Source organism: Pagrus pagrus, assembly GCF_965226575.1.
Source record: "Pagrus pagrus genome assembly, chromosome: 18".
Lineage (NCBI taxonomy): Eukaryota > Metazoa > Chordata > Actinopteri > Spariformes > Sparidae > Pagrus > Pagrus pagrus.
Window position 1 is genome coordinate 9793537 of NC_140202.1, and position 24487 is coordinate 9818023.

A 24487-nucleotide genomic window follows, 5' to 3' on the forward strand; every position below is an offset into this window, starting at 1 on the left:
CACGAGTAGGCTGCCTATTATCATCAGCATTGAGAGTATATCTATACACTACTATTCAGAAACACTCTGTTTCACCATGTTCCTTGTTTCCCAGAGGAACAGGTACAGAGTCAGGGGGTGGAAAGTGTATTTCCACCATGAGAATTACTCATGGACTTTGTTAATTGAGTAGGTCAAGAGAAACAGGAGAGCTACAGTATATCTGGAATTTCCCACTACTGAGAAATTTCTCCTCAAACAGCTGGATTTGCTGTAGATTATATTGGGCCTAATGCCGTTGCGAGTACAGCTGTGCCAAATGCAAACTGCTAGAAAAGACCTATCATAATCTGTTAATTCCACATGCTTGACTCTGCCAAACAATGTGGTGCCAAATTGGAACAGTGATAAAATATAGAGGATAGAGTATAAAACAAATTTATGCCTAACCTAGGCACTGGTTAATGCTGAGGAAAGGAACAAGGAGCTTTACCCACATTTGTCTCGCTGCACAGGTTAATCAAGCGTATTTGGGGAAGCCTGGCATGTGACAGAATGCTGAGCAGAGGGCTTCTTTCATGCATTGAAATCCAGTGTCCTTGGCAAAGGGATTCTTTATCTCCCTCCCAAAATTTCCAAGTGCTTTAGATGAATGAATTATCACTCAAATCAAAACATGTGGCAGCCCATAATTTGCTCCCTTTCATGGTTCCATCACTGACTGCAATCTCGAGCCCTGAGGTCAGCAGAGCCCAAAAAATCCCTGATGGTGATTATTACTGAATTTGAAACGCAGACAAGGAGGAGAGTGTGGAAAGGTGTGCTTAAATGCTGAGTTTTAACATCAAAGGCTGGCATTCCCCTCTGGCATTATTTAAATGGTGCACACTCCCAGCTTCATTTACCTACCGGCCCAGTGCTGCTGGATAGCTTCGTGGGAGCGCCAGTGGTCACCATGTTTTGACGAGCTGTGATTTGTGGTAAGCACGAATAGATTATTCATAAAGTCCTTTTGTCAGAGCTAAATGGGATTTCTGGGCTTGAAAAGAAGGAATTAGCAGGTCTTGACAGAGTTAATAACCAGAGTCTGTGAGGACAGATTATCTCCTTTAAGCTAATTTAAAAGGACAGACACTGCCTCCTTGTGGCATTTAAATGACAGTGCAGCTAGTAAGGAATACCAGATTCTAGCCAGATGAACAATTTTGTGAATTGTTTGAAGATAATCCATAGTTAATATAGTTTTATTTCAGCTGTGCTTGATGTCTTTCATTAACCAACTACCCTATAAGAAGAATGCAATTTTCCTTTAAATTTCAACAAAAGGAACTGATATTTGGGATGGCATAATTAGGGTTTCTGAATACTCAACTTTTATGTATTACACTTCCATAGAATTTCAATTTACGAGACAGATTAATAAAAGAAAGGTCAAAATAGAGGCAACATATGCTGAGGTATCCTGGCTTTGTCTCCGAAAACACTACCTATCTTACCCATAATGCAATAGTATGTCATTAGATCCCCCTGCCTCCTAAATTCCACTTATGTTAAACCCCACAACTTTAGTTTGTGAGACTCACCCAAATAACAGAGTTTGGAAAGCAAATAAACTGGAATAACTGTTTAAAATCTGTATACATAGCAAACTCAAAGTTGACACGCTGTTTTGACATGTTTAGACATACGGTTAGAGTAACAAGCAGAGAAAAGTGAATTTGCAAGAAAAAAATGTTTATTCCTTGTAAACCTCACAGAGCGAGAGCATAGCCAAGGTCAGACCTGGGGAGAAACAGAGCAGTGACTGTGGGCATAGAAAACAAAAAACAAACAAAACAGTTCTCTATGCTTCCAACAATCAGTTGACCAAACAACTGACTAAACTGTAATTTTCACAACATTTTTTCCAGGACCCAATGACAGCAATCTGAGCGAAAATAAAAGCTTCTGCATTTACAGTAGGTGAAAACCACACGCACAACAATGACCATTTCAGATGACGGTGAAACCCCATCGGACTCGAGCGTCTTTCTCCCTGCAGGAAAATAACATGAATACCAGAAAACAGGAGTACGGAAAACTGATTTTAACACCCATCTGGCCAACAGCTGCAAATACTGAAACATTCACAAAAATAAACTTTTCTAGTCCCTTACTTTTAACTACACGGTCTACTACAAACAGGTGACCACTTTCTCTACCTGCTTAACTGAAACTTCCATGAAGTAATATTCAGCTGAATATTTGACCAACATGTCAGCCAATGTATCTGCAGTACATTCTTACACACTACTAGAGAAACAAGCATTCCTGTCTTGGCACACAAACCGAAGTGGAGGATTAATTAAATAAAATTATTTAATTGCTATATTAAAGTTGGCAATTCTAAAGCTTTGTTTACATTGCACGGTCCATCTTTTACACTTTTTCCCTTTCAAACAGCGCGTTTTCTGTTTCCTACAGTGCAACTTCAAATTGGAAATCAAAAAGAAACGAGCCAGGCAGCAGCTAAAACCGAGGGAGTTTGGGGTTTAATAGCAGCAGAGATGAGCTTCTGTGAGTGGACATGTGACAAGCCGGAGACCTGTGTGCAGTAGACTTCATGTGAATAGGCAAATAGGAGTATAATAAAAAGTACTGGAAATGGTGCTGTCCATTGTATCGGTTGAATGTGACTAAAGTGAGAGACAAAGCTGCCCTGAGTGGACACATTGGATCAGCTTCCCCACCAGTTGGGAAATCAGTAGGGATTCCAAAAGCCAAATCAGCATCTAAAGGCAACTCTGTCCCACGTCACTGGGTGAGGTCAAATTCGTATCCGTTTCAGCTTAGCCAGATGCTTCCCCGCTAATTCAGAAGGGCTGGGCCGAATCTCATAATCAAACTCACTCTATGTCCTCGACTCAAGGCACTGTGATCATGAGAACTGATGAAAGACCTGAAGAGTACTGAGAAGCTGGCACACTTGCACACACAGACTTCTTCTCTTACTGCACTCTTTCTTCAACTCAAAAACTCATTACGAGCTGCTTGGGTTTGTTTAATTTTCCAACACAAGATCTCCTCCAACTTGTTGCAACTAACACATCCAGCCTGTTGAAATCAACACTTAAATCTTAAAGAGTGAACAAATAGAACCATGTGACACGCTTTAAAAACTATTTACCACCAAATCCCAAAGCAGCTGAAAGCAGGGTTGATTTGGCGTCTTAAAAAATTATTGAAACATAACAGGGGCGAGAGTCTGTGCCAACTTTGCACTACATTCCTCTGGTTGTAAAGATGTTGCCTTAATACCTTGGGAAAAAACAATCTGTCAAAGAAATTGGGATAAGTAAGGCTGTATGACAGTATGATAAAGGAGAACTTTTCAAATTTTTAGGAGGGAAAAATCGACTGAAAATAATAAGCAGCTACTCCCCAGGACCAAAGAACAGGTAACTGCTTGCAGATGGTTTGCGGTGGGAAAGGGAGAGCAACACCCTTGAGATGAAGATACATACCCGATTCTGTGAGGTTTCACTAGACACTTTAGAGAAAAAAAAAAACCTTGGACTTCCTAGTTGACATGTGATGTCCGTTTTTAAGTTTTTTTTGTCTTTTGTTTTAACTACAACAAATACAGTCACACAATACAACATCCTTCTGACCTGGCGAGGAGGAAAATAAAAACCCAAGAAAAACAATGTTCTCAGCCGCAGACATGCCGAGCAGATTGGAAGGTGGTGGGCCTGCAGGAAAAAAAAAAAAAATGATGGGAGGATGGAGGGAGGCGAGAGGCGAGACGAAGCTTTCACTTTTTGAGTGGCTGGTAAACGGAGGCATTGGGGTCGAGGCCGGAGGAATTGGTGTCCATGAACTTGGAGGAGTAGTGGGGGGCCACGGGGGTCATGCTGCTGGTGTCGGCTGTGTAGGAGATGCTAGGCATGACAGCCATCACTTCGGCTATCTTCTGCTTCAGATCTTTGATCTCCTGGTCCTTCTGCAGGATCTGACCTGTAAACAGACATCAACATGTCAGTCCAAACACAACATGATTGAGAATATTGTTCAAAACCAAAAACATTTGTAGGTGTGTTCACACAAAGTTTAAGGCAATCAGGCTGACCTTGTGCAATCTCCAGCTGTCTCTTGGCGTCTCCCAATGCAGAGAAGAGGTCCAGTTTGATCCTGGTCTCTGCACTCAGGCTGTTCTCCAGGTGCTGGGTCTTGTCCTGCATGGCTGACAGCGCTGACATCAGCACCTCTGTGTCTTTTTCATTCTCTTTATATTTATGAAGCTCCTGGAGAAGAAGAAGAGGAGGAGATACAGTTAGGGTCAAGTCAGGGGTTCACTTAAGCACGCTGGTGATTGAATCTTCTGTTTGGCTGCTGTTTGCTTTTCTAACATTTTTAGACTGCTAGATGCAAGAGTAGGCACAGAAGCAATGGGATAGTGCAAATTGTACTCATTTGCATAACTTTGGTAACTGATGTAAACAGAAATTCATTCTGACCTAGAATGTAAATTCAAGATAAGTATGCATCACTGCAATGAGTCAATGCAAACAAACTTCAAAAACCTCACCTGTTTGCACTACAGTGCTGTGGTAAGATACTTGTTATTGACTGAAAGAAATCCTTTACCATGTTGACTAGCTCCTCTTAGAAAGTCTTTATGGTAAATACAGAACATCAACCTGTAGCTCACCGCTTGTTTCATGTCTACTGTTCTGTATAACATTTACATTTAATTTGATTCTGCTTGTCAGTTTGAGATTTCATTAAATCCTTATTCTGCCCTACTAGCAGTTATATGTCTAAAATGATTAGGTGTCTCAAAGTCAAAAATGTTATATTTCCTATGTTGCCATGAACAATTTGAATATTAACAGTTTTTACACTGTTGTGGACTTGTATATCCTGGCAGGATGGAGCACGATAACTTGGACAGAGCTCCAAGAAATCCTCCATCATTAAATTGTATGTAACATTTTGTGTTTCTGTCAATTGTGAGGCATCATCACTTTTGAGCACTAGTACTGGCCCACCCTACTGCAAGACCTATTTGCATGCACTGACAAATGGCATTGCAAACTGGCAATGTACAAAAGACAACAGATTATACATTTGAAATCCAACACTGAACACCTTTACTGTGCCTGGCAAAAAGCATTTCACACAACTGAATGAACAAAGGGACACAGATCATTTGTATCTGTACTCTATGGTCACAATTCTCATAAATACTTAATAAATCCTTACCTGAACTTTCAATTCAAGCTCTCTGATCTGATCCTCCTTTAGCTTGATGTCCATTGTTAATTTCTTACACTCTGTTTCTAATTCAGTGATTCGCCGCCGCAGCGTGTCTGTACACTCCCCTCTGAACAAATAGAGGGAAAAAAGTGGTTAATTTATACCAGTGCTCATAATACATTTTAAGAGCAAGAAACAAGCAACAAGGCAGAAGTTTATATTGCTGTATTTTTACCTGGATGCTGCTGCTAGTGCTACTGCTCTGGCTGCTGTGGCCTCCTCTAACTTCTTTCGCTTCTTTTCGTCTGCGAGTTGTTTCTCTGCGGTGGCTCGAGCCTCCTGCTCTGCTTTGAGCCTCTTCTCCAGTTGGCCCACTGCCTGTTTGTCCTTTTGCTTTGCCTGCACAGCATTATGGAGCCTACAAGTGCACGTACACATATAGAAGAGCACATTAACAAACAGGAGCTACAGTGTGGCAGGATCAGCATTTCTTACTTGTATCCATCACTGTTTGAATTGTCACTGTGTTTGAATCACAAGTATAGAATATATTTTAGCAGCTCATACAAATTGTTTGGTATTTTTGATTTTATCATGTTGTCCTTGTGAAACTCGACTGTAGTCTGCAATCTGAGGGACCTCTCTAGCAGTCATTACCTAATTAGAAGTTAACTTGTGAATGCAAACCCGTTTAAATGTGATGATTTTTCTGCTGCCAACTGTTTTTTCCCCTACAGGCTTAAATTTATTCTGATGCATGACAATAAACACCCCAATGCCCCATTTAGCAATGACCAAAAACCAAAAGCATCACAAGTATGACCTTGCTTTGATCCAGTAAGTCACCCCACTCACTTGTTCTGCAGCAGCTCGTTCTCCTGGCGAAGTTGGCCCAGCTCAGTGCGTATGGAGCGCTCAGCGCTGCCCAGTGAGCCAATCTGGCTGCGCAAGTCCTGCTCAACCTGCCGACTGGCCTGCAGGTCTGCCTTCAACTTCTTAACATCCTGCTCCAATCTGTCCCAGGTGGGTGAGTGAACAGAGGAGAGACACATTCACATACTGCTTACATGATGACAGTCAACATGAATTAAACAATTGCTTAAAAAGTGCACCCTCGGATTCCAAGTGATGTTATTGGAGATGCACGATATGGATTTTTTTCAGCAGGTACTAAAAACCGATAATAAAATAGTTTTGTTTTTTTTAAAGTTCCTAACCTGTAGTTTATGCACATCTCAGGGTGAGAAAGGCTAAGATGCAGTGCACAAAGATGGATGATTTAATGTCCCATAGGTCAGACTTTTCCCTTCCAAACCAACTTTAAAAAGGGTCACACCACCACCTATTGTATTGTGCACAGAAGCTGCGCTTGTTAAGTCAATAAAAGCAATTTGGCTTTGTATTATTGACTCTATTTATTGAATATAATTTCATTATGAGCCTACAGCTGTTAATGATCGTGATAATACATTTTTGTCCTGTTACATATTGTATATTCTTAAATGTTATACCTTAGTGTGGAGACATTTATCCAGATGTGGTTATTCTTACTGAAGCCAAGACACATTCATATTCAGTCTATACAAACTATAAATAAAGACTAGCGTACGTCTTCAGTGAGTCGAATACAGTGGAACCAAGAACCATTTACTTCATGCTCATGAACATTGTAAAAATGGTAATGTCTTTCATTCTTACAGGATCTGAAAGCAGGTGAAATAGTAATTTTTTTGTCCTACTTAAAGGACAGAATATTCTGAAAACAAAAATGCTACATAAGGATATTGGTAGAAATTCATGCTGGTTCATCTGCTGTCATATGTGACAGTCAAAGAAAAATCTGCAACAAAAATCTACATGCAAGGAGTAAAACACTGACCAATTAAACTTGAAATGTGCATATTCTTTGATATTTTAGATTATCTGCTCTCATCATTTCTACGCTAAACCTTCTTTTACACTGGAAAAATAACTCCCATAATAAATATTATTCATTATTAAATCAACATTCTGTTATACGCGCTAATGATTTCAAATATATCAGGAGTGAAATCAGATGTCTCAACACCCACGGTCCAATTAAATCACTCCAGCCAGAGATCCTCTTAATGGCCATCGGTTTGTAATATGCAATATGCGTCACAAGCTGATCAGAATACGGGGCCAATTCAGATTTTTTAGCATCAAAGAAGCTAAATCAAATTTATATCTTTTGTTTGTTTGTTCCAGGTGCACCAGCATAAAAATGCTGGAACCATTTACTTTTATGGGTGAAGCATAAAATAAACAAGCCATGAAATAAACAGCATCCTACTAAAGAGTTTCAGTTCATTCAATTTCAGAGTGAAGCAGCAGCAAGTGAGGCAAGAAAAAGCAAACTCAAACACTTACATCATTCTTTGAAAGTTTTAAACTTCAATATTCTGTTCAAGATGTTGTCCAGAGATATTTGGTCTTAAATTTAAAAGGCGCAAGCCCTTAAAATGTCAAAATGCGTTGTTTATTTGTTAGTGAGGCAGTGCAGTGTAGTATACACTTCTTACCTAACAAGTGCTTCTGGCTTGCTCAGCTGGTTGTTGGGGATACAGTTGTCTGTGGGATCCCTGTGGGAGCCACCTGATGTCCCCTTCCCCACCGCTAACTTGTGCTTCTTCTCGTTCTTCCCTGTGGACGAGGAGGATGATGGTGCAGAGGAGGGCACGCTGCCGTTGGTAGCGCTATGGCCACGGGGTGAGGAGTTGAGTGTCGCGGCATTGCTGCTAGCATTTTTGTAGTTTTTGGAGGAGGAGGAGGATGAGGATGAGCAGGAGGAATTGTTGTCCTCTTTAAGCAACAGGTTCTCTGTGCTGCCCAGCTCTGTGGTCAGTCTCTTGTTGTTCATATGGTTCTCCATATACTCCATCTCCTGGAGTTTAGAGTCCACTGATGGCAGGATGCTGTTGCTGTTGTGCTGTTTTTTAGCGTCCCCGCCGCCCCTTCCCTCTTTCCCTTTTTCTCTATACTCTAACTCCGGCAGTGCCGATGTCTTTTTATTGGCTGGGGCGCCATTTTGTGACACTGGAGGTGTGTCCACTTCAGATATTCCTTTAGCTGCTGCTGCTGCTGTATGAATAGGGGGGATACACATGAAACACATATGACTAACTGCCATGACTTTATGTAAATGGTGTGAACAGTGACACAGGATTTGCACGTGCTGCCTAAGTGTTACTTGTGTGAAATGACCAGATTTTGTGTAAGAAGTGCACAACACAACTACATATTGCTAGCTAATGTTGACAATGTTTTTACCAGTTTTTTGTTCAGTGAGAAAATGAAAGCTCCATTCAAATCTTTGACTAATCACAGCCTTAGATGATCATTATGTGCTTGGTGAATTTGTTTAAACTATGCGGCAGGTGTGAGTGCAACCACAGACTTTGAATAGAGAATAGAGAGGGAAATGCTGCACATGCTGATGTTCTTTGGAGTAATGTTAACATTCAGATTCAGCACTGCTTCAAACTTTTCATTACTAGAGAGTTTGAACTCTAGTAACTTTACAGGACAAAACACTACTGTATCAGACAGGCATTACTGCCTCTTTCTGGCAGCTACCTTCATCTCCATCAACACTCTTGAATGACTGACTGAGTGAAGGAAGACTGACTGGCAGATCTTTCAACTACTCAATCCATGGCTGTGTCATCACTGACTCAAGGAAGTGAACTAGCTAACTAAACAGTTAAGAGAAATCATAACACAAAATGCCTACTTAAATATCTAAACTAATAGGATTGTATTGTTCAGTCCTAGTGCATGTTGTATGCAAGCCTTAAATCTCCTGAAACAGGTGTTTCCTGTGTGCAGACAGTATGCATGTATGTGTGTTTGAATCTTACCTTCTTCTGCTTCTCGCTCTTGCCTTTGAAGCATCTGTTGCTCTGGAGGTAGAGCCTGCTGCAGGAGCTGCATGTAAAACTCATTCTCCTTCTGGACCTCCTTCTGCTTCCGGAGGCGCATCTTATAGCTTACGTAGCTCTTGAAGCCGAAGCCCAGCGTGACCACTGGGTAGCCAATGCTAAAGAGATGGACACAAGTACACTCATAAGTTGTTTGGTCAAAGTACTGACCAAACAAGGAAACGATGCTGTAAAAATGCACTTAGATAATCAATATGTTACACATCTTCATTATAGTGTAGTAGCCCAACTTCACAGCATAAGATAGGTTAACACAACCAAAGCCAAATCTAGCTTGAAGGTAGATTTGCAGACCTCTCCTAGATTTACACAGTATACACTTTTGCACTGTAGAGGTGCTACTATAAACCTCTTTCAGGATTTTTATAAATATGATGTCACTTTATAAAAATAGTCTTAAGGAGAATTCAAGACATGGATGTAAACATACAGTTCTCTGAGCTAATGTCTAACATAACAAATTCAGTGTCGCACAAAGCTGCATGGCACAGCAAATATCTCAACACTGCATACTGCTAAAAGAATATTGAAGTGGATTTATTCTTTGAAACTTTCAGGGAATCAAGCCATACACTGATTCATCATGGACAAATTAGCAAAGGGAAGGGAAAAGGGGCATTTGGCCCACCACATGATCCATCATGTGACATTATTGACTTTATGTAGTATGTCACAATAAGTTAAGCTGTGTGAAAATTTAGATTAGTCCAGATAATGCTGTCTTTACTTCTCATCATTCCTCTGCAGCATGCGGACATAGTCAGCACTAAACCTAGACATGCCTTTCAGTCAGAGCAAGTCTGTGAAGGACAGTGTTCCACTGCCGCTAGTTGAAAGAGAACAGTGGCTCACCAGTGTGCAGCAAAAGGACGACACAGGTCCACGTGGAAGTTCTTCAGGTCTTTGAATCTGATGGCTGCCTCTATGTACACAAAGAGTATCCATAGAGACACAGTGGGCAGACAGACTCCTCTCTCTGAAAAAACAAAGCAAGACAAACATGTTATGAATGAAGATCAGTACTGAGTACCACCTGAATTTTGTCTGTAGCAATGAGTACCAAAATAACATATATTTTTTTTAAGAATATGAACATTGGCAGAGTCATTATGGTTATCCCCCGACTGTTAGAGTCCTTCCTGGGCTTCATCTAACACATCCTTGCTTGTTATCAAATATGCACTTTGATAGTGAATGGTCCAAATATATAGATTTTTCTTCCTTGGCTGCAATTAATTCAACCACTTACACCACCAGGCTGTTGAGTGGTAAGAGATATTAATACTCCAGCAAAAATCCTATGGATGTAAATGCCACTGGTGAGTAAAGTTAAGGAGCAGAGAAAGCAACTGGGGACCACTCAGTGTTTTTCCCTCCCCCAACTGGCACCAGGATTTCAATCTGACACCTGGCCTTTGGTCAACACAGGGGGATACCGCTAAATCAGACTGACAACTAATCCGCAGAGCGCAGCTCACTTACACTCGACATGCAAAATTCTAAGAAGCAAGCCAACTATTTGTAAATAAGATAACACAATGTGCATGGGTAACGCTTTTCACACCTGCTTTTCCCTGAAGCACTACATGGAAAAACAACAAAAAACAGTCCAAATTCTAAGATATGGTGTGGTCTGTAAATTAAAAGAAATTATTTCAATAGCCCAACATGTGATTACACTGAAAGGTTCTTCCTTTCTTCATCTGCATGTTTAAACAGAACTGATGTAGAGAGAATGAATGTAGCTTGTGTGACAGACAGAGCCTTTTGCAAAACATCAATGAAGTTGATCACTGGCATTTGTCAGTTTTCTTATATGCAGTAAGACAACAATACATTGAAATCTTTTACCTGTGTGCCAAACATACTGCACCCACACATAGGTACTGGCAGCGAAGAATAGCCATTGCACTGGGATGAAGAGGAGGCAAATGATGTCCGAGGTAAACGCAACACACACAAAGAATACTGAGAAGGCCTGTTGGGTAGAAGAGAGGTGGTTACGATAAACCAGCAGCAAATGCAGTAAAGAGAGATCTAAGTTTGTCACTGTTAATATTGCATGTTCAAAACTTAAACCATTTCCTTAAAAAATAAGAAAGAAACATTGTTTTCAGGCTAGCAGCCAGCCTTAAAATGTTGGATGCCATTTAACAGAAGGGTTGGTTGTCAAATCTTAATCTTTTCTATCGGAAGTGATCTGGTCCTTGGTGATTAAACTCCATGTTTCATTGATGAAAAATTACATTGGTTATACAGATTGTACATTTTTGGTTTTCCTCTGTGAGACACAAACACACACCTCCACAATGCATTTCAATAAGAACAAGCTGTCCAGCATCAAAAACAGACCCACGGAAAAATAAACTATGATACATTAACATTAGCATACAGCATTTAGATAACAGGAAGATGAGGTCTGTAGTTTGTACATTATGTCAGATAAGAGTTAGGCAGCAAACAAGTTAAGGTGAAAAGGACTTGTCATTTTGAGAGTGGTACAACTCAATTTACAGTAACTGAAAGGTTCAGATTATTCGAGGATGGCCGTGTTCATAATCTGATCATCTAATAGTCATTGAACCCCTGCAGCAGGTTCTCAAGTAGTCTCTACTCGTTTTATTTGGGGTTTGGCAGTCCCGCAATCAATGTTAACATCTTGTGGGTTATTTTATAATTGTGACAGGATATCACCTGACTCATTACTAAACACTATCACTTTTCCCCTTTCTAACTAAGAAAAAAGCTGATCATCTTTGCATGCAAACATGAAATCTGATTTTTGGGTGAAACCAGGTAAAGCAAGATATAACATCCATGAATCAAAGCTAACATGTTTAGGTTTACTGTAATAATGCTACAGCATTAAGATGTTTATATTAAGTTCAAAGCATGTGGACCACAGTTTGGTACTGTGGGCATGTGTCAGTATTTTACAAATAACCATAAGCAGTCCAGTGGTGGCGTATGACTTAGCGACAGCATTTAGACTTTTCTTTGTAGCTGTATTTCAGGTTTAATCTGATTTAGGATTTAATTACTTACTAAAAAGACACACAGTACCACACTGCTATCAAAGCACCATTTCTGTTGTTCTGAATATCTGTTGCACAAACATTGTTAAAAGCCCAGTTAAGCATATACGTACAGTATATGGACAACAAGTCGTATTTCACCTACAGAAATCTATCTGGGCTTATCTAATTATTGCTCGCTGCTGTTTCAAATGACATTCAATAAAACAGGTTACTGCAGAAACCCCGCAAAACAGCATGCAAAAGCAGTGACTGTTACAGCAAACTCAACTCTGAAACAGGCAAATCCGAACAGGATGATAATCTAAAACTGAACTAGCATATTTTACTGCAACCTATAAAAATCAAGTGTTGAAAAAAATTTGAAAGGATGAGTATGTCTCAGACCGTGGTTTGTCTCCACCTTTATGAAAGCATAATAAATAGTGAGAACAATTGCACTTACCAGCCCCTGGTATCTAAAGGAGTCGTACACGCTCCGGATGAAGAGCCAGAACGGCCAGAGGTACTCAAACCTGAACTCCAGCACAAAGTCTGCCAGTAGAACCAGTGCCCACACCACCAGGAACTTCAGGTACAGGAAGGTACTAAAAAAATAAAAGATAAATTGTATGACACAAGATGTTTTGGAAAACAAATATGCCACAACAGTGTTTCTTATTCTGGTATTCATCTTACCTTCAGAAGTGAGTATATGGCAGATAAACATTAAGTCATTACATCAAAGAGGTGTGTGCCGGAGGTGAATCAAGTGTAAGACGTATGTCTGGAGCCTAGTGCTGTTTGGGAGTACACCAAAATTTAAGGGGCTACCTGGAAGAGGGAAATGCCTGTCAAACTACAGTATATTCTGTTGTGGTATTAAGGTTTACACAAAGAAAATGGCAATTAGTTGGTGACTCTTTCCTTGTGCCACAATTAACTAAGGTAGATATATTTGACAGCCATTGACATTTTTTGTTACAGCACTGAGACCCATAAAGTGACAAGGTAGGGGTGTTCTTTGATCTCAAAGCATGACTGTGTTGTGAAGGGGGCACCTGTTCTACAATTCAAGGAGGGCCCCACACCTCTTAGTCTAGATGCCACGTGTGTAAACCAGTGGCCCTTAAACGTTTGGTTATTCAGAAACATAGGAAGTCGCACAGAGGTAGGACCTGTCAGGTAGAGCTGGGAAGGACAACTATGCATCTATAAGTCAACAGAACTGAATAGTGCAACACAAGCTCCTCAGAGGTCAGACTAACTGACTGTGTCTCATCAACTCATGCTTAGAGTTAGTGTTAATATACAGTATCCCTGAATAAGTGTGGAGAAGTTGGCAATGAGTAGACAAAGCTGCTGCGGTGCTAGCTACCACAAGTTACCTTTGCTAGCAGTGAAGCGGCTAATTTTGACGCTGCAAACAGATGACGACTGGCGTGGGCACACTGTATATAGTCAGGGTTTAATATTATCCAAAAATCCACTACAACTTAGTTCAAACTTTAACACTGCTGTGAACTGACCATTGTGACATGGTTCAAAACAGGCTGTTTCGGGGCCTAGCGCTACAGCTAGCTTACCAGCTAACGTTACTTGCTAATGTAAAGCGAAAACATACTGCTAGTTTTCGCTAATGCTATTACTAGCAGCTAGCTAGGGTAATAAGATAGCTAGCAGTGGCAGTTCATTGACATTAATGGTAACGTTGTGAAGTTATGCGTGCTGCAGCTATCAAGCCGCAAACATCCCCATTCAGTGGCCCCCATTATTGTCGTGAGGAAGACCCTCTTGTCAGGCTCCATATAAGTTACCTGCCGTATATACCCTCAGTGATTCGGTTCCGTTTTAACGGCCGTCGGAGTTTGCTGCAGTCCGCATTGCGCCGCTTCATCCTCCTCCCCTTGGCTTTGGCCTTCGAGTAACAACTGTAATCTTATCCAGTTTTCTTGTGTATACGGACAATGATAATAAATGAAGTGACGGTGGTATACGTCGCTGTTATTATTTTTCCCCACTGGAAACAAAGAAATAAATAAAGGACTCTATTCGGGAACCTCCTCTTTTTCTGTTAGCGCAGACTCTGTAAGTCCAAACAGCGCTGTATCTTACGTCCACTTGTCAGACGGCTGGTATATCCAATCAATCTGTCCGCCGAGGCCTCTCTCAATGACGGATACAGAGATGAGCCACTGATGTTGTGCCGTGGCCGGTCGCGCAGCTCTTCTCCGCCAATCACAACAGGGGAGAGCGAGGGGGCGTGGGCGGCTGCGTGTGGAAGGTCTCACCGTTCAACCAATCAGATTTTTGTGGACAAATTGGGCATCGCTGATCGACCAATGAGATCGTCGCGGAGGCGGGCTCTTCTCTTGGAGCCTCTTCCTTTGGTTTATTATGAGCAGAAAATATGCAGTCTTTGGGACAAAATTCCCTTTGTGCCCCGCACAAAACATCCATTCCAGCATACGGGGGTTATTTATATCAGTGCCTTTGTGTGTGTTCATGGACAGACTTGGCTCAAGGCCTTGTATTGCAATTGTGTTTTCAGGTTAAAATGTAGGCATAGTGTACGTGGGCATAGTGTACGCGCGCGTGTGCGTGCATTTGATCATAAAGTATGGGATGCAGACAGTCATCCTTGTTTATGCTGAACTTTACGCATGGCATTTTGTTTACCATTGTCTTTCGGACCCTAACAAAGTGGCATATTAAAAATAATGACTAGAGAGATGTTTAAAGATGTATGGCCAATTCTGCAGTGACCTATAATATATGGCCTACTGTCAATGTATGGAAGCCCGTTCCTGCTAAATATAGATGATAATTAAAAAATCCAAAAATATTAAAAAATAAAAAGTTTTAATTGTGATATAAAATGTCAATACTATGAAATTAACAATTTAAACAATTTCCCCCCGGGGATTAATAAAGTATTCTGATTCTGATTCTGATAAAAACCGAAATTATGAAAGTAAATACTGGTATTTAATTTAATAATTTCGGTTTTAATTTCATGTTTTTCAATGTTGGTCAACATTAGTATAGAAAAGTTACCCAAAAAATCGATAATATGGGATTAAAAAGTCATAATTATGAGATAATGAGGGTTTTTTGATCTCACATTTATGATTTATCATGATGGGAATATGTTTTTGATCAAGTTTAGTGTACGTCTTACTTTCCATTTCTCTTTAACTGGCGGAAATGGGCTTCCATAAAATTCTCGCTGGGCAGTCTGTAATTTATTTTGTGACATAGGCTACTTTTAGGGTGTTTATGAGCCTAATCAGTGTACAGTCTATAGTTGTCTACATGTGGTGGTATTATAGGCTAATAATTTGACCTTTCTTTCAGTTTCCCATAGAGAGGGTCTATAGAGAACTATAATGACTTTACTTTTACATATTATGAAAGTGTTGCTGTGTGGCTTTGTTTTCTCATCATTTGCAATTCAAGACAGGCTAACATGGTTTTCAAGTCAAACCAGACGAATCAGACGTCCAGCAGCTGATAAAAACGACTTTGAGTTTCGGGCTGCTCCCTACTCAAACCGTCGGGGCTTCAAATGCGTCAGTTGTAAGGAAAGTGGTCAGGGAACGTGTCTAATGGCTCCTCAGTACGCACCGAGTCTGCGCTCCCGTCTGGCACCTTTGTTGCTTTTTCTGCAGATAGGCTTCATTTTCATATATGCCTTTTACGCTGAGATCGACAGCAATGTAAAAGTACATGGGAACACTTTCAGCAACTTTTACCCAGGTAAGTAGTGGGTTTGGAAGAGGGTGGGTGGGTTAAAGGGTGAGATCATCTGAAAAGAGTAAATATCACGTTACATTTGTATAACACAATAGTGTATTAAAAAACAAACAAACAAAAAAAATAAACATTTTAAGCTGTGTCATTCGTTCTCAAGCTTGATATTGACTTGAATCCACGAGTATATGGGGAGATACGACAGTTATTACTGTTGGGCACTGATAAGCTCATACAGTTGCTGGTTTTTAAGGGGCAGATGACCTCAGCTGTCTCCTGAAAGTCCAACCCATCAGAAGTGATGTATTGTATAGGACTGTACTGTGATTTGACACTTTTGAAAGCTTTTCACTACTTTTCTCTTGCAGAGTTCCAGGATGTGAATGTGATGGTGATACTTGGTTTTGGCTTCTTGTGGACTTTTCTTGTGCGATATGGTTTCAGTGGCACTGGGTTCAACCTCCTTGTGGCTGCTGTGGCCACTCAATGGGCTGTCATACTTAATGGAATTGATTCCTGGTATTACAGAGGAAAGATCAGGATAAATTTGAGAAGGTAAGTCACTATTGAATCACTACTACTACAATCACTACTATTTGTGCTTATACAGTAACAACAGCTTGGCCTGGGTAATATTTCGATATAATATCGTTATCGTAATATGAGACTTTTATCTTATTTTTTGGATATCGTTCTACAGTGTTATGGTATGTCCTTTCCTGGTTTTAAAGCTGGATTACAGTAAAGTAATGTAATTTTCTGAATTTACCACAGTGTTCTACTTGTTCTAATACTTGCCTTTACCTACCTAATCATTATATCCACATTACTGATGATTACTTTTCAAAACTCTCATTGTGTTAATATTTTGTGAAAGTACCAATTGTCATACACTATATTGTTGCAATATCGATATTGAGGTAATTAATATATGTTTAAAAATATACTGAAATTTGATTTTGTAGCATAGTCCTAGCATTTATGAAGTGCTTTTGAGGAGATTTCAAAATATCAAGCTATATATCATGTATTGCAATACAACCTAAAAGTATTGCAATATAATTTTAAGGCCATATCGCCCAGCCATACCTACAGTATAGCAAAATAAAACGTCACTTAATTGGAATTTATCAATTAGCATCAACAAACTTCTGAAAAATTTCAAACACAATATCCAGAAGTTTTTATTTTTTATTTATACAGCTCTGTTATTTAAGTCAATGGTTATAATGTTTTATTAAAGCTTAGTAGATGCAGAGATGTGCGCAGCCTCTGCCCTCATTTCAATCGGAGTTGTGCTGGGGAAGACCAACCCTGTCCAACTCGTCCTCATGGCCCTGCTGGAGGTCTTAGGGTTTGTCCTGAATGAATGGCTCCTCCACACCCTGCTGCAGGTGAGCGATTTCTGTGTGCTTCTAAGTCAAAGTCAAAGGGTTTATTGTCATAATGCAAAGAAACAAGTTTCCCTTTACAATCAAAAGTCTTCCTTTGCCCTCTATTCTGAATGCTGTTTTACAATGAAACATGAGATATAAAAATATCTTAAAAATCTAGAAGTACAACAGTATAAGAAACATTAAGAATCATCAGATAAAATATGTAAAAGATATATATATATACGTACACACACACAGACAGACACACACGTGTATGTGTGTGTATCTGTGTGTGTGAACTGGGGTCAGGCAGCAAAGTGAAGCTTCCTATATGTTGAGTTAGGTTAGGGTCTACAGTCTCGAGGTCCCACATTTCACACGTCTGTACTTCCTGCCAGAGGGTCAAAGGGTGAAAACCCTGTGTTGGAGGTGGGTGGAGTCCTTGGTGATGCTGCAGGATCTTCTGTGGACTCTCAGGTGGCAGATGTCCAGTAGAGAGGGAAAGGATTCCCCCGAAGATCTTCTTAGCAGTCTTTACCACTCTCTGCAGGCGTTTGCAGTCCATTACAGTGGTGCTCCAGGGATGCAGCTCTCTATAAGATGCTCTCTATAATGTGGCTATAGAAGCCACAACTGGCCTGTAGTCATTCAGACAAGTGAATGGGCTCTTTCTGGGGACTGGGATGATGGTGGTGGTTTTAAAGCAGGTTGGGACTGCGGCCTTTGCAAGGGGAAGGTTAGAGATGGTGGTGAGAACATCAGCCAGTTCTGTAGGTACTGAGGGCCCGTCTGGGGATGTTAACTGGGCCTGCTGCCTTATGTGCTTATAATGGTGTTTTCTTACTCTAGGTCGAGCCTTTGAAGGACATGCGGCTTCATATCTTTGGGGCCTTCTTTGGACTCATGCTAACCTGGATCCTGTATCGGAATGGATCAGAACAGCAATTTGAAAAAGAGAAATTTGACCGCAAAACAGGATTATTCTCCATGTTGGGTGAGTATTGTCCAAGTTTTTTTTACTTGTAGTACTCCTGGTGATTCAAATGGGAGGATTATCAAATCATGAATTAGCAAAGCAGAATCTGAATGGAAATCCTCTTTTCTCCAGGGACTCTATTTCTCTGGATGTTTTGGCCCAGTTTTAATTCAGTTCTCGTGGATGCCCATACACCTGGGAGGAAGCTGGGGGCTGTCTGCAGCACCTACCTGGCCCTGGCTGTCAGTGCTGTTACAGCAGCTGCTTTGTCTGTGCTCTCGAGTCCCAAGGGAAAAGTCAACCTGGTATGATAAGACACTGATGTTAGCTCACGATTACGCCTTTTCACAGAGTCACTGTTTGCTGGAGTGAAATGATTTTCACCTGTTTATGTAAAAATTTTAATCAATCAATACTCTTAATACCAGTGAGATCTGATACTGTATATCTCCACTTCTCTCTCAGATCCATATGCAGTCATGCATCCTTGCTGGCGGAGTTGCTGTTGGGGTTTCCATTTCAGGGGTTCATCAGCCATGGGAAGCCATGACGATTGGATTCACTGCTGCTGTCGTATCAACCATTGGATTCCGATATCTCAAGGTTTCCATCACCACATGCACACCTACCCTCTTGAATAAATAATCTTTGCATCATAACTTCTCACAAACTCTTATTTTCCAGAACCACTTGCTTCTTGTGTTTCAATGCCATGACACCTGTGCTATCCTTAGCACACATGGACTCCCTGGTCTACTGGGATGGCTAGCACAGCTCCTCCTACAGATAAGAGATCGTGATGATCACACAACGTAAGAATACAACTGTCATATGATACAAATACACACACAACAGGTGTGACACCCTGTGTAACTGAACCTTTTTTTTGTAGGGCAATCCGATGTGCTGTGGTTCACACTTGCACTGTCCTCTTCACCGTTTCTCTAAGTGTGTTCATGGGCATTATTACTGGTAAGTCCTCTCTCTATCAACAGCCTGGTACCATCAGAAAAGACAGAAAGTCCATTGTGGATGACACTATTAATTATATTTATTATTATTTTGTACTGCCTTGAAATGTGTATGCCCTTTTCTATTGTCCCACCTGTTGACTGCTCTATATGTACTGTGCCTGGCAGTTTCCCCCTTGGGGAATGAATAAAATTGTTTGTATTATATGTCATATCTACCAATTGTGAGTTTCCCTAAATTACTTTTATATGTCATTGTTTAAAGGACTCCTACTCAAGTGGAACTTCTGGAGACCGCCCCAAGACAAGAAGTGTTTTGATGATCAGGCTTTCTGGGAGGTAGGCGATCGAGTCTTTAACTTCTCACAAGCAAACACATTATGAGCTGAAAATAATTCTATATCTGCACTGATAAAGATATCATCAATTATAATTAGCTATAGTGAATGCACTTGACACTTTGGTTGTGCTATACCATAACAAGCTTGATTCATAAAACACCACATTTTCATGTTTTGCAGTTTCCCCATCTTGCAGTGCGAAAGTAAGAAGAAGGAGAAGTCTGCCCTTGAAAATACCAACTTTTGATATACATAATTTTATTTTTATTTTATAATTTTACTTTTGTGGAAAGTAGATCGTATATGTTTTTGTGTGTGCAAGACTCGGATAAATAAACTTCAAAGCTGGAACTCTGCAAGAGAAAAATAGTAGAAGCATGAACGTAAGAGTCATTTACTGCTCAGTATGTTTCTGTTTAATGCTGCCATGGTTGTCAGAAAATGACCCCATGGATTGGATGTTACACAAGTAAATGGATAAGTGTTGCAGTCAAATACAAATCTCCAGTACACATACAACAACCGACAGTTGTGAAACCCTTTGTCGACTTCAGGTCAACAGTATTGAGCTACTTATCTGTCAACAATAAATCTGAATGACTGCAAAGTTTCAGAGCTGATGTTATTTCAAGAAAAATACAAACAACCCCATATGGTTACATTCAGTAAATGTGTACAGTATTATTGAATATTGCCCTCAATGATAATTTGTACCATAATAATTTATGATATTTTCACTTAAGAGACAGTTGAAATTAAAGGATGTCATAAAAGTAAGTATACCAAAAGGAAATGTGGACAGTAAAGCTCCCAAAATACACTTTTTTTATACAGTTGTAAACCATTTTAACAACATGGCTACACAGTCTGAGTGCAAACAGACACATTTAAAGATGTGCCACACTTGAAAATATTCAACTTTCAAGGAATCTGAGAATTTGTGCTTAGTTATGGTTAAGCCATTATACAGCAAATGATATAAATTAAATATGTTAATTGGAAAGCTAAAAAAGTTGATATATAAAGTGAATAACCGCTAAAGCATATTGTGTCATACAATATAGAAAGCAGAGTGTAGACAGTGGACATAAAGACACACAAGAGTCGATCACTGCCACAGATCCTCTGTACGTCCAAACTTGAAGACCAAACCCCTGATCAGAAGACAAGAAGACAGTATAAGAAAAATAGTTCCACAAAATAGCATTGGTTTGAAGTAAGATGCCACTGAGGAAAATTAGCTTACCCGAAGAAAATGAATGCATTCTGGAAGAAAACGGCAATTCCAGGATACACAACAGGCTTTTCTGCAAAAGAGAAAAGATTATACCCTCAATGATGTGTCAATTTTGTATTGTAGTTCAATGGTTTTGTATCATATCAAAGTTAGAAATTTCAGTACCACTAATGCTAATTCATATTTATTGCTAGTACTGACGGTACTGCTATGTTGATCAGTGTTGATTACTTGTGAACTAGTATTGAGACACCGGTTTAACTACCTGGGGACTGCGCCAGACTTAGTTTTTTAAAAAAAAGTTGCACACATCTCTTTATTGTTGCAACAGTCCTCTTTTGATTATATTTATTTCTTTGATTTAAACAGCATCCACTAGCCTTCTTCCTTTGTAGTTGGCCTTACCTATTTTCATTTTTAACAATTCTTGTCCCCCTGTAAATAACTTTACTTTTACCAACAACATATTGTTTTATATTGCTTCTATTTCTCTTATGAGCAGGGTTGTAACATTTATAATAAGTTACTGCATCATACTGGCCTCTCTACAATAACATTTTCAAAACACACTTCTGAGTTGCTACATACTGTAACATGCCTCTCAATGTCACGCCTCAAAACTGCTCACTTAACTGTCTGTACAAGCTGACAAACAGGACTTACGAGGCACTACGAATCCTCCAAACAGAATCCACATGGAGGCGATGAGGGAGCCAAAGGCCAGCATGAAGCCAAGGAAGAGCCACACTCGGGCGCCTGCAAACAGAGATAAGACAGGGTGGGTCACTGAGTGACTGCACACGGCGCTTCTTTTTAGGGTTTGTGTTTACTGCATGTATGTTGTAACAGTAATAAAATAAACAGTTTGTAAATAGGTCACAAGTACGGTAGAAAAGGAGTGACAGTTTTAAAATATCCAGTCAATATGACATCGTTGTAAATGGTAAATGAAGAAAATTAAGTGTCTATAAGGAAATATATTCACAATATAGAGTAGTTCATCATATCCTAACATACACACCTGTCTGTCCCATGCAGCCTTCACTGTAGCTGTCTCCTCTCACTTGGCCATTTGAAACAGCATTTATCCTAGATGAGTCAAATGATATAAATAATCATTACAAATAAATCAGATGCTACGTAGTGAATTACATTTACCTAATTGCTTATGTTGACAGATCCCATGTTAACATTTAGATAAGTATGCATGTCCCTTAGACTGAAAGAATTACACATGGCGTCAAGAGGTAACAGACACTTAAATGTAATGTGTTTTGAAGATATTTTTAAATCAAATTTAAGACCAATAATCATTTTATTTTTCAAGCATTGCAGGTAAATATAAAAGGTAAGCATTATGTGGGAATATGGTTATTGGAATCAGTTAGGTTTAACTACATTTTGCCAACAGATAGGTGGAAGTAAGAAGTAAAAAGACAGTATTAGGTTTAGTGGCAGGTTATAAGATTTGTAACATCAGAAAAATGAACTTTCACACAGAAGAGCTTGCTTCTTTTTGACAAAAAGAAATTACAAGAAGGACAAATAAAAATTAAATGAATTGTTTGTTTGTGGCAAATAAGATGTCACAAAATCAAATGTAAAACCATTAAATGACTTTTAAATACCTAATATTTATAAAATTAAATGTAAGACATCTTGAGACTTTGAAAGTACCTGCAGGCAGTCTGAATAAAGGCATTACATTAATTAAAAGCTGAAGGATCAAACAAGCTCAGAAATAGATTAAAGATGGTCCAATTACTTGGTGTATCAGAAGCTTTTAGCCCCAAGTCATGGCCCTACTTAGCAGATGGCATTGCTAAGATGTCATGGAGATGGTTTAGTTGTTATCATGTGACCTAAATATAAAATTTCAATCATGTGATAGCAGCCGTTTGTGAACACTAGTCTAAAATCGTTCACAGCATCGATTGACTTCACTGAGTAGTCATCAATCAGGAGTCAGTGGACAGCCAGTGAAAGATGAAGGAGGCTGCCCACATCTGACACCGGAGACTATCGCTGAGCACAGACGAGGGCAACAACACCACCCCACCTTCCCAATAGGACAACCACTGATTATCACATGACTAAAACCCTATACTTGAGTCACGTGACAGCAACAATTCAATATCCATGACAAATGAGAAACATATGCTGAGAAAGACCTGGAGATGGGTTTTAGGATTAAGCAACACCAAACAATCAAACCCTGTGACGAAGAATCTGACATTTTCTGTGACAGACAGTCTGCAAAGTGTGTCTTACATGAGAAAGGCCACTGTAGCGATGACTCCACAGGTGTGATAGGCATGATGAAACGTTCCCTCATCAGGATACTTCACTGCTGCATCGATGATGATCCACCAACCAGTGAAGAACTGCGAGAACAAGATCCACAGTTAGCCTGAGTGCTTTAATGACAAGTATGAGCATGCATGTCTAGTGTGTAATACATCTGAATCCCAGTCTTTTAAAACAGGAATCCTCAGCTATGCATACACAAATCATGTGTAACTAAAGGCCAGGAAGACAAAGCAGAGTTAGGCTACATTTCTCCTCAGTCTCTTTGGCTTAAATTGGGAAATGTGTCAAATACCAGAACTCCAGCAGCTACAGATGCGATGGTGTTTCTCCTCTCTCCCCAGTCCACATTGCACTCGCAGTCTCCGCACCGGATTCCGTCCAGAAAACCAGACATGACTCTGGGAAAAGGGCGTTAGGTCCAACAAGGCGTCAAAGGGATCACAACATCAAACACTTCAGAGAAATACTCAGTCATCTCGACAACACAAATGTTCATTATGATTAAAAGCCAAATTCAATTACCCCACAAACTGATATCAGAACTTTATAATACAATGTAAGCTAAATGTTTGTGCGCAGTCGCTGTAAATACTGTAGGAAGTATGATGCTCAACTCCATAGCTTTTACACCAAGCATCTACAATCACCAGCTCCTGATTTTTACACTAAAGCTCGTTAACAACTGTCCACAACAAGTCTATCGAGGTGTAAACTTTATAGCTGTTAAAATACAGAGTGTATTGAAACCGAAAATAAAAACACGGCAGTGTCGTCGGATTCTTTTGTTCATTGCTTTGGCACTAGCAAACATTTCCTTGAAGCTTTCTGCTAGCAACGAAGTCGCTAAAATATTAGAAAAACTCAAACGACAACGGTCGTACCAAGCAGAAACACTCACCCTGGCAGCATTGGTGTAATGTAATGTCATTTTCAAAGCAATTCTTACCTTTTATTTTTGGTTTTTGTTGTGGACCCCCTGGATAAATCCGACTTAGCTTCCGACAGAGCTCGATCATGCACATGCGCAGTTGATCCACACTCGTTTGATGAGGGAGCCTCTGACGCTGTTGATATTGGTGCCTTCAGGTGTTGTGGACAAAATAGGAATTTGTCCAACATTACAAGCACACGAACCACTCAAAATAAGGTCAAAGACGTGATGTATGAGTATGCGTATTGATGTGGGCAGGTCCACCTCGTAACAAGTTCATACTAAAAGAGATTAAATATAAATCAACAAGGTGCAACATAGTTCATACGAAACCATACTATACTACACATAGTTCAGTGTAGTATAGTCTAAAGTACTGAATATATGTGATACTTATCT

The 24487-nt window shown here is 39.9% G+C and overlaps 3 protein-coding genes across 5 annotated transcripts; 1 reads left to right on the plus strand and 2 right to left on the minus strand.

Moving 5' to 3' along the window:
• Nucleotides 1-1692: 1692 nt before the first annotated feature.
• maco1b (macoilin 1b) lies at nucleotides 1693-14301 on the minus strand. 2 transcript variants are annotated; one of them, XM_084381388.1, is made up of 11 exons: nucleotides 14011-14301; nucleotides 12660-12801; nucleotides 11031-11157; nucleotides 10032-10155; nucleotides 9099-9277; nucleotides 7761-8316; nucleotides 6073-6231; nucleotides 5453-5635; nucleotides 5224-5344; nucleotides 4088-4262; nucleotides 1693-3975 (listed from the first exon to the last, which is right to left on the minus strand). In XM_084381388.1, exons 1-11 carry the CDS (start codon nucleotides 14088-14090, stop codon nucleotides 3773-3775), a joined length of 2049 nt encoding a protein of 682 aa, XP_084237514.1. In that variant the 5' UTR covers nucleotides 14091-14301; the 3' UTR covers nucleotides 1693-3772. The 2 variants fall into 2 exon arrangements, with proteins under 2 accessions (XP_084237514.1, XP_084237513.1); XM_084381387.1 differs by having other exon boundaries at nucleotides 7761-8319.
• On the plus strand, nucleotides 12854-20768 carry rhd (Rh blood group, D antigen). 2 transcript variants are annotated; one of them, XM_084381390.1, is made up of 10 exons: nucleotides 12854-13450; nucleotides 16315-16501; nucleotides 17190-17340; nucleotides 18172-18316; nucleotides 18431-18603; nucleotides 18764-18901; nucleotides 18983-19110; nucleotides 19191-19270; nucleotides 19535-19608; nucleotides 19791-20768. In XM_084381390.1, the coding sequence occupies exons 2-10, from the start codon at nucleotides 16335-16337 to the stop codon at nucleotides 19815-19817; spliced, it is 1083 nt and encodes a 360-aa protein (XP_084237516.1). In that variant the 5' UTR covers nucleotides 12854-13450; nucleotides 16315-16334; the 3' UTR covers nucleotides 19818-20768. The 2 variants fall into 2 exon arrangements, with proteins under 2 accessions (XP_084237516.1, XP_084237515.1); XM_084381389.1 differs by lacking the exon at nucleotides 12854-13450 and adding an exon at nucleotides 15785-15952.
• Nucleotides 20001-24213, minus strand: tmem50a (transmembrane protein 50A). The gene is made up of 7 exons (XM_084381391.1): nucleotides 24104-24213; nucleotides 23450-23555; nucleotides 23119-23231; nucleotides 21869-21936; nucleotides 21511-21603; nucleotides 20857-20917; nucleotides 20001-20764 (listed from the first exon to the last, which is right to left on the minus strand). The coding sequence occupies exons 2-7, from the start codon at nucleotides 23549-23551 to the stop codon at nucleotides 20719-20721; spliced, it is 483 nt and encodes a 160-aa protein (XP_084237517.1). The 5' UTR covers nucleotides 23552-23555; nucleotides 24104-24213; the 3' UTR covers nucleotides 20001-20718.
• Between the last annotated feature and the right edge of the window lie 274 nt (nucleotides 24214-24487).

Excerpts from the sequence above, each read along its gene's own strand:
- maco1b (XM_084381387.1), bottom strand. The coding sequence starts at position 14,090 with ATGAAGCGGCGCAATGCGGACTGCAGCAAACTCCGACGGCCGTTAAAA. Across the intron at positions 9,278-10,031 it reads CGTCCTTTTGCTGCACACTG|CATTGGCTACCCAGTGGTCA; the intron begins GTGAGCCACTGT and ends CCATCTCTTTAG. Across the intron at positions 6,232-7,760 it reads AAGCCAGAAGCACTTGTTAG|ATTGGAGCAGGATGTTAAGA; the intron begins GTAAGAAGTGTA and ends CACCTGGGACAG.
- rhd (XM_084381389.1), top strand. The coding sequence starts at position 15,802 with ATGGCTCCTCAGTACGCACCGAGTCTGCGCTCCCGTCTGGCACCTTTG. Across the intron at positions 17,341-18,171 it reads TCCTCCACACCCTGCTGCAG|GTCGAGCCTTTGAAGGACAT; the intron begins GTGAGCGATTTC and ends TTCTTACTCTAG. Across the intron at positions 18,317-18,430 it reads AGGATTATTCTCCATGTTGG|GGACTCTATTTCTCTGGATG; the intron begins GTGAGTATTGTC and ends TCTTTTCTCCAG.
- tmem50a (XM_084381391.1), bottom strand. The coding sequence starts at position 23,551 with ATGTCTGGTTTTCTGGACGGAATCCGGTGCGGAGACTGCGAGTGCAAT. Across the intron at positions 21,937-23,118 it reads GCTACAGTGGCCTTTCTCAT|GATAAATGCTGTTTCAAATG; the intron begins GTAAGACACACT and ends TGACTCATCTAG. Across the intron at positions 20,918-21,510 it reads TGGAGGATTCGTAGTGCCTC|AAAAGCCTGTTGTGTATCCT; the intron begins GTAAGTCCTGTT and ends TCTCTTTTGCAG.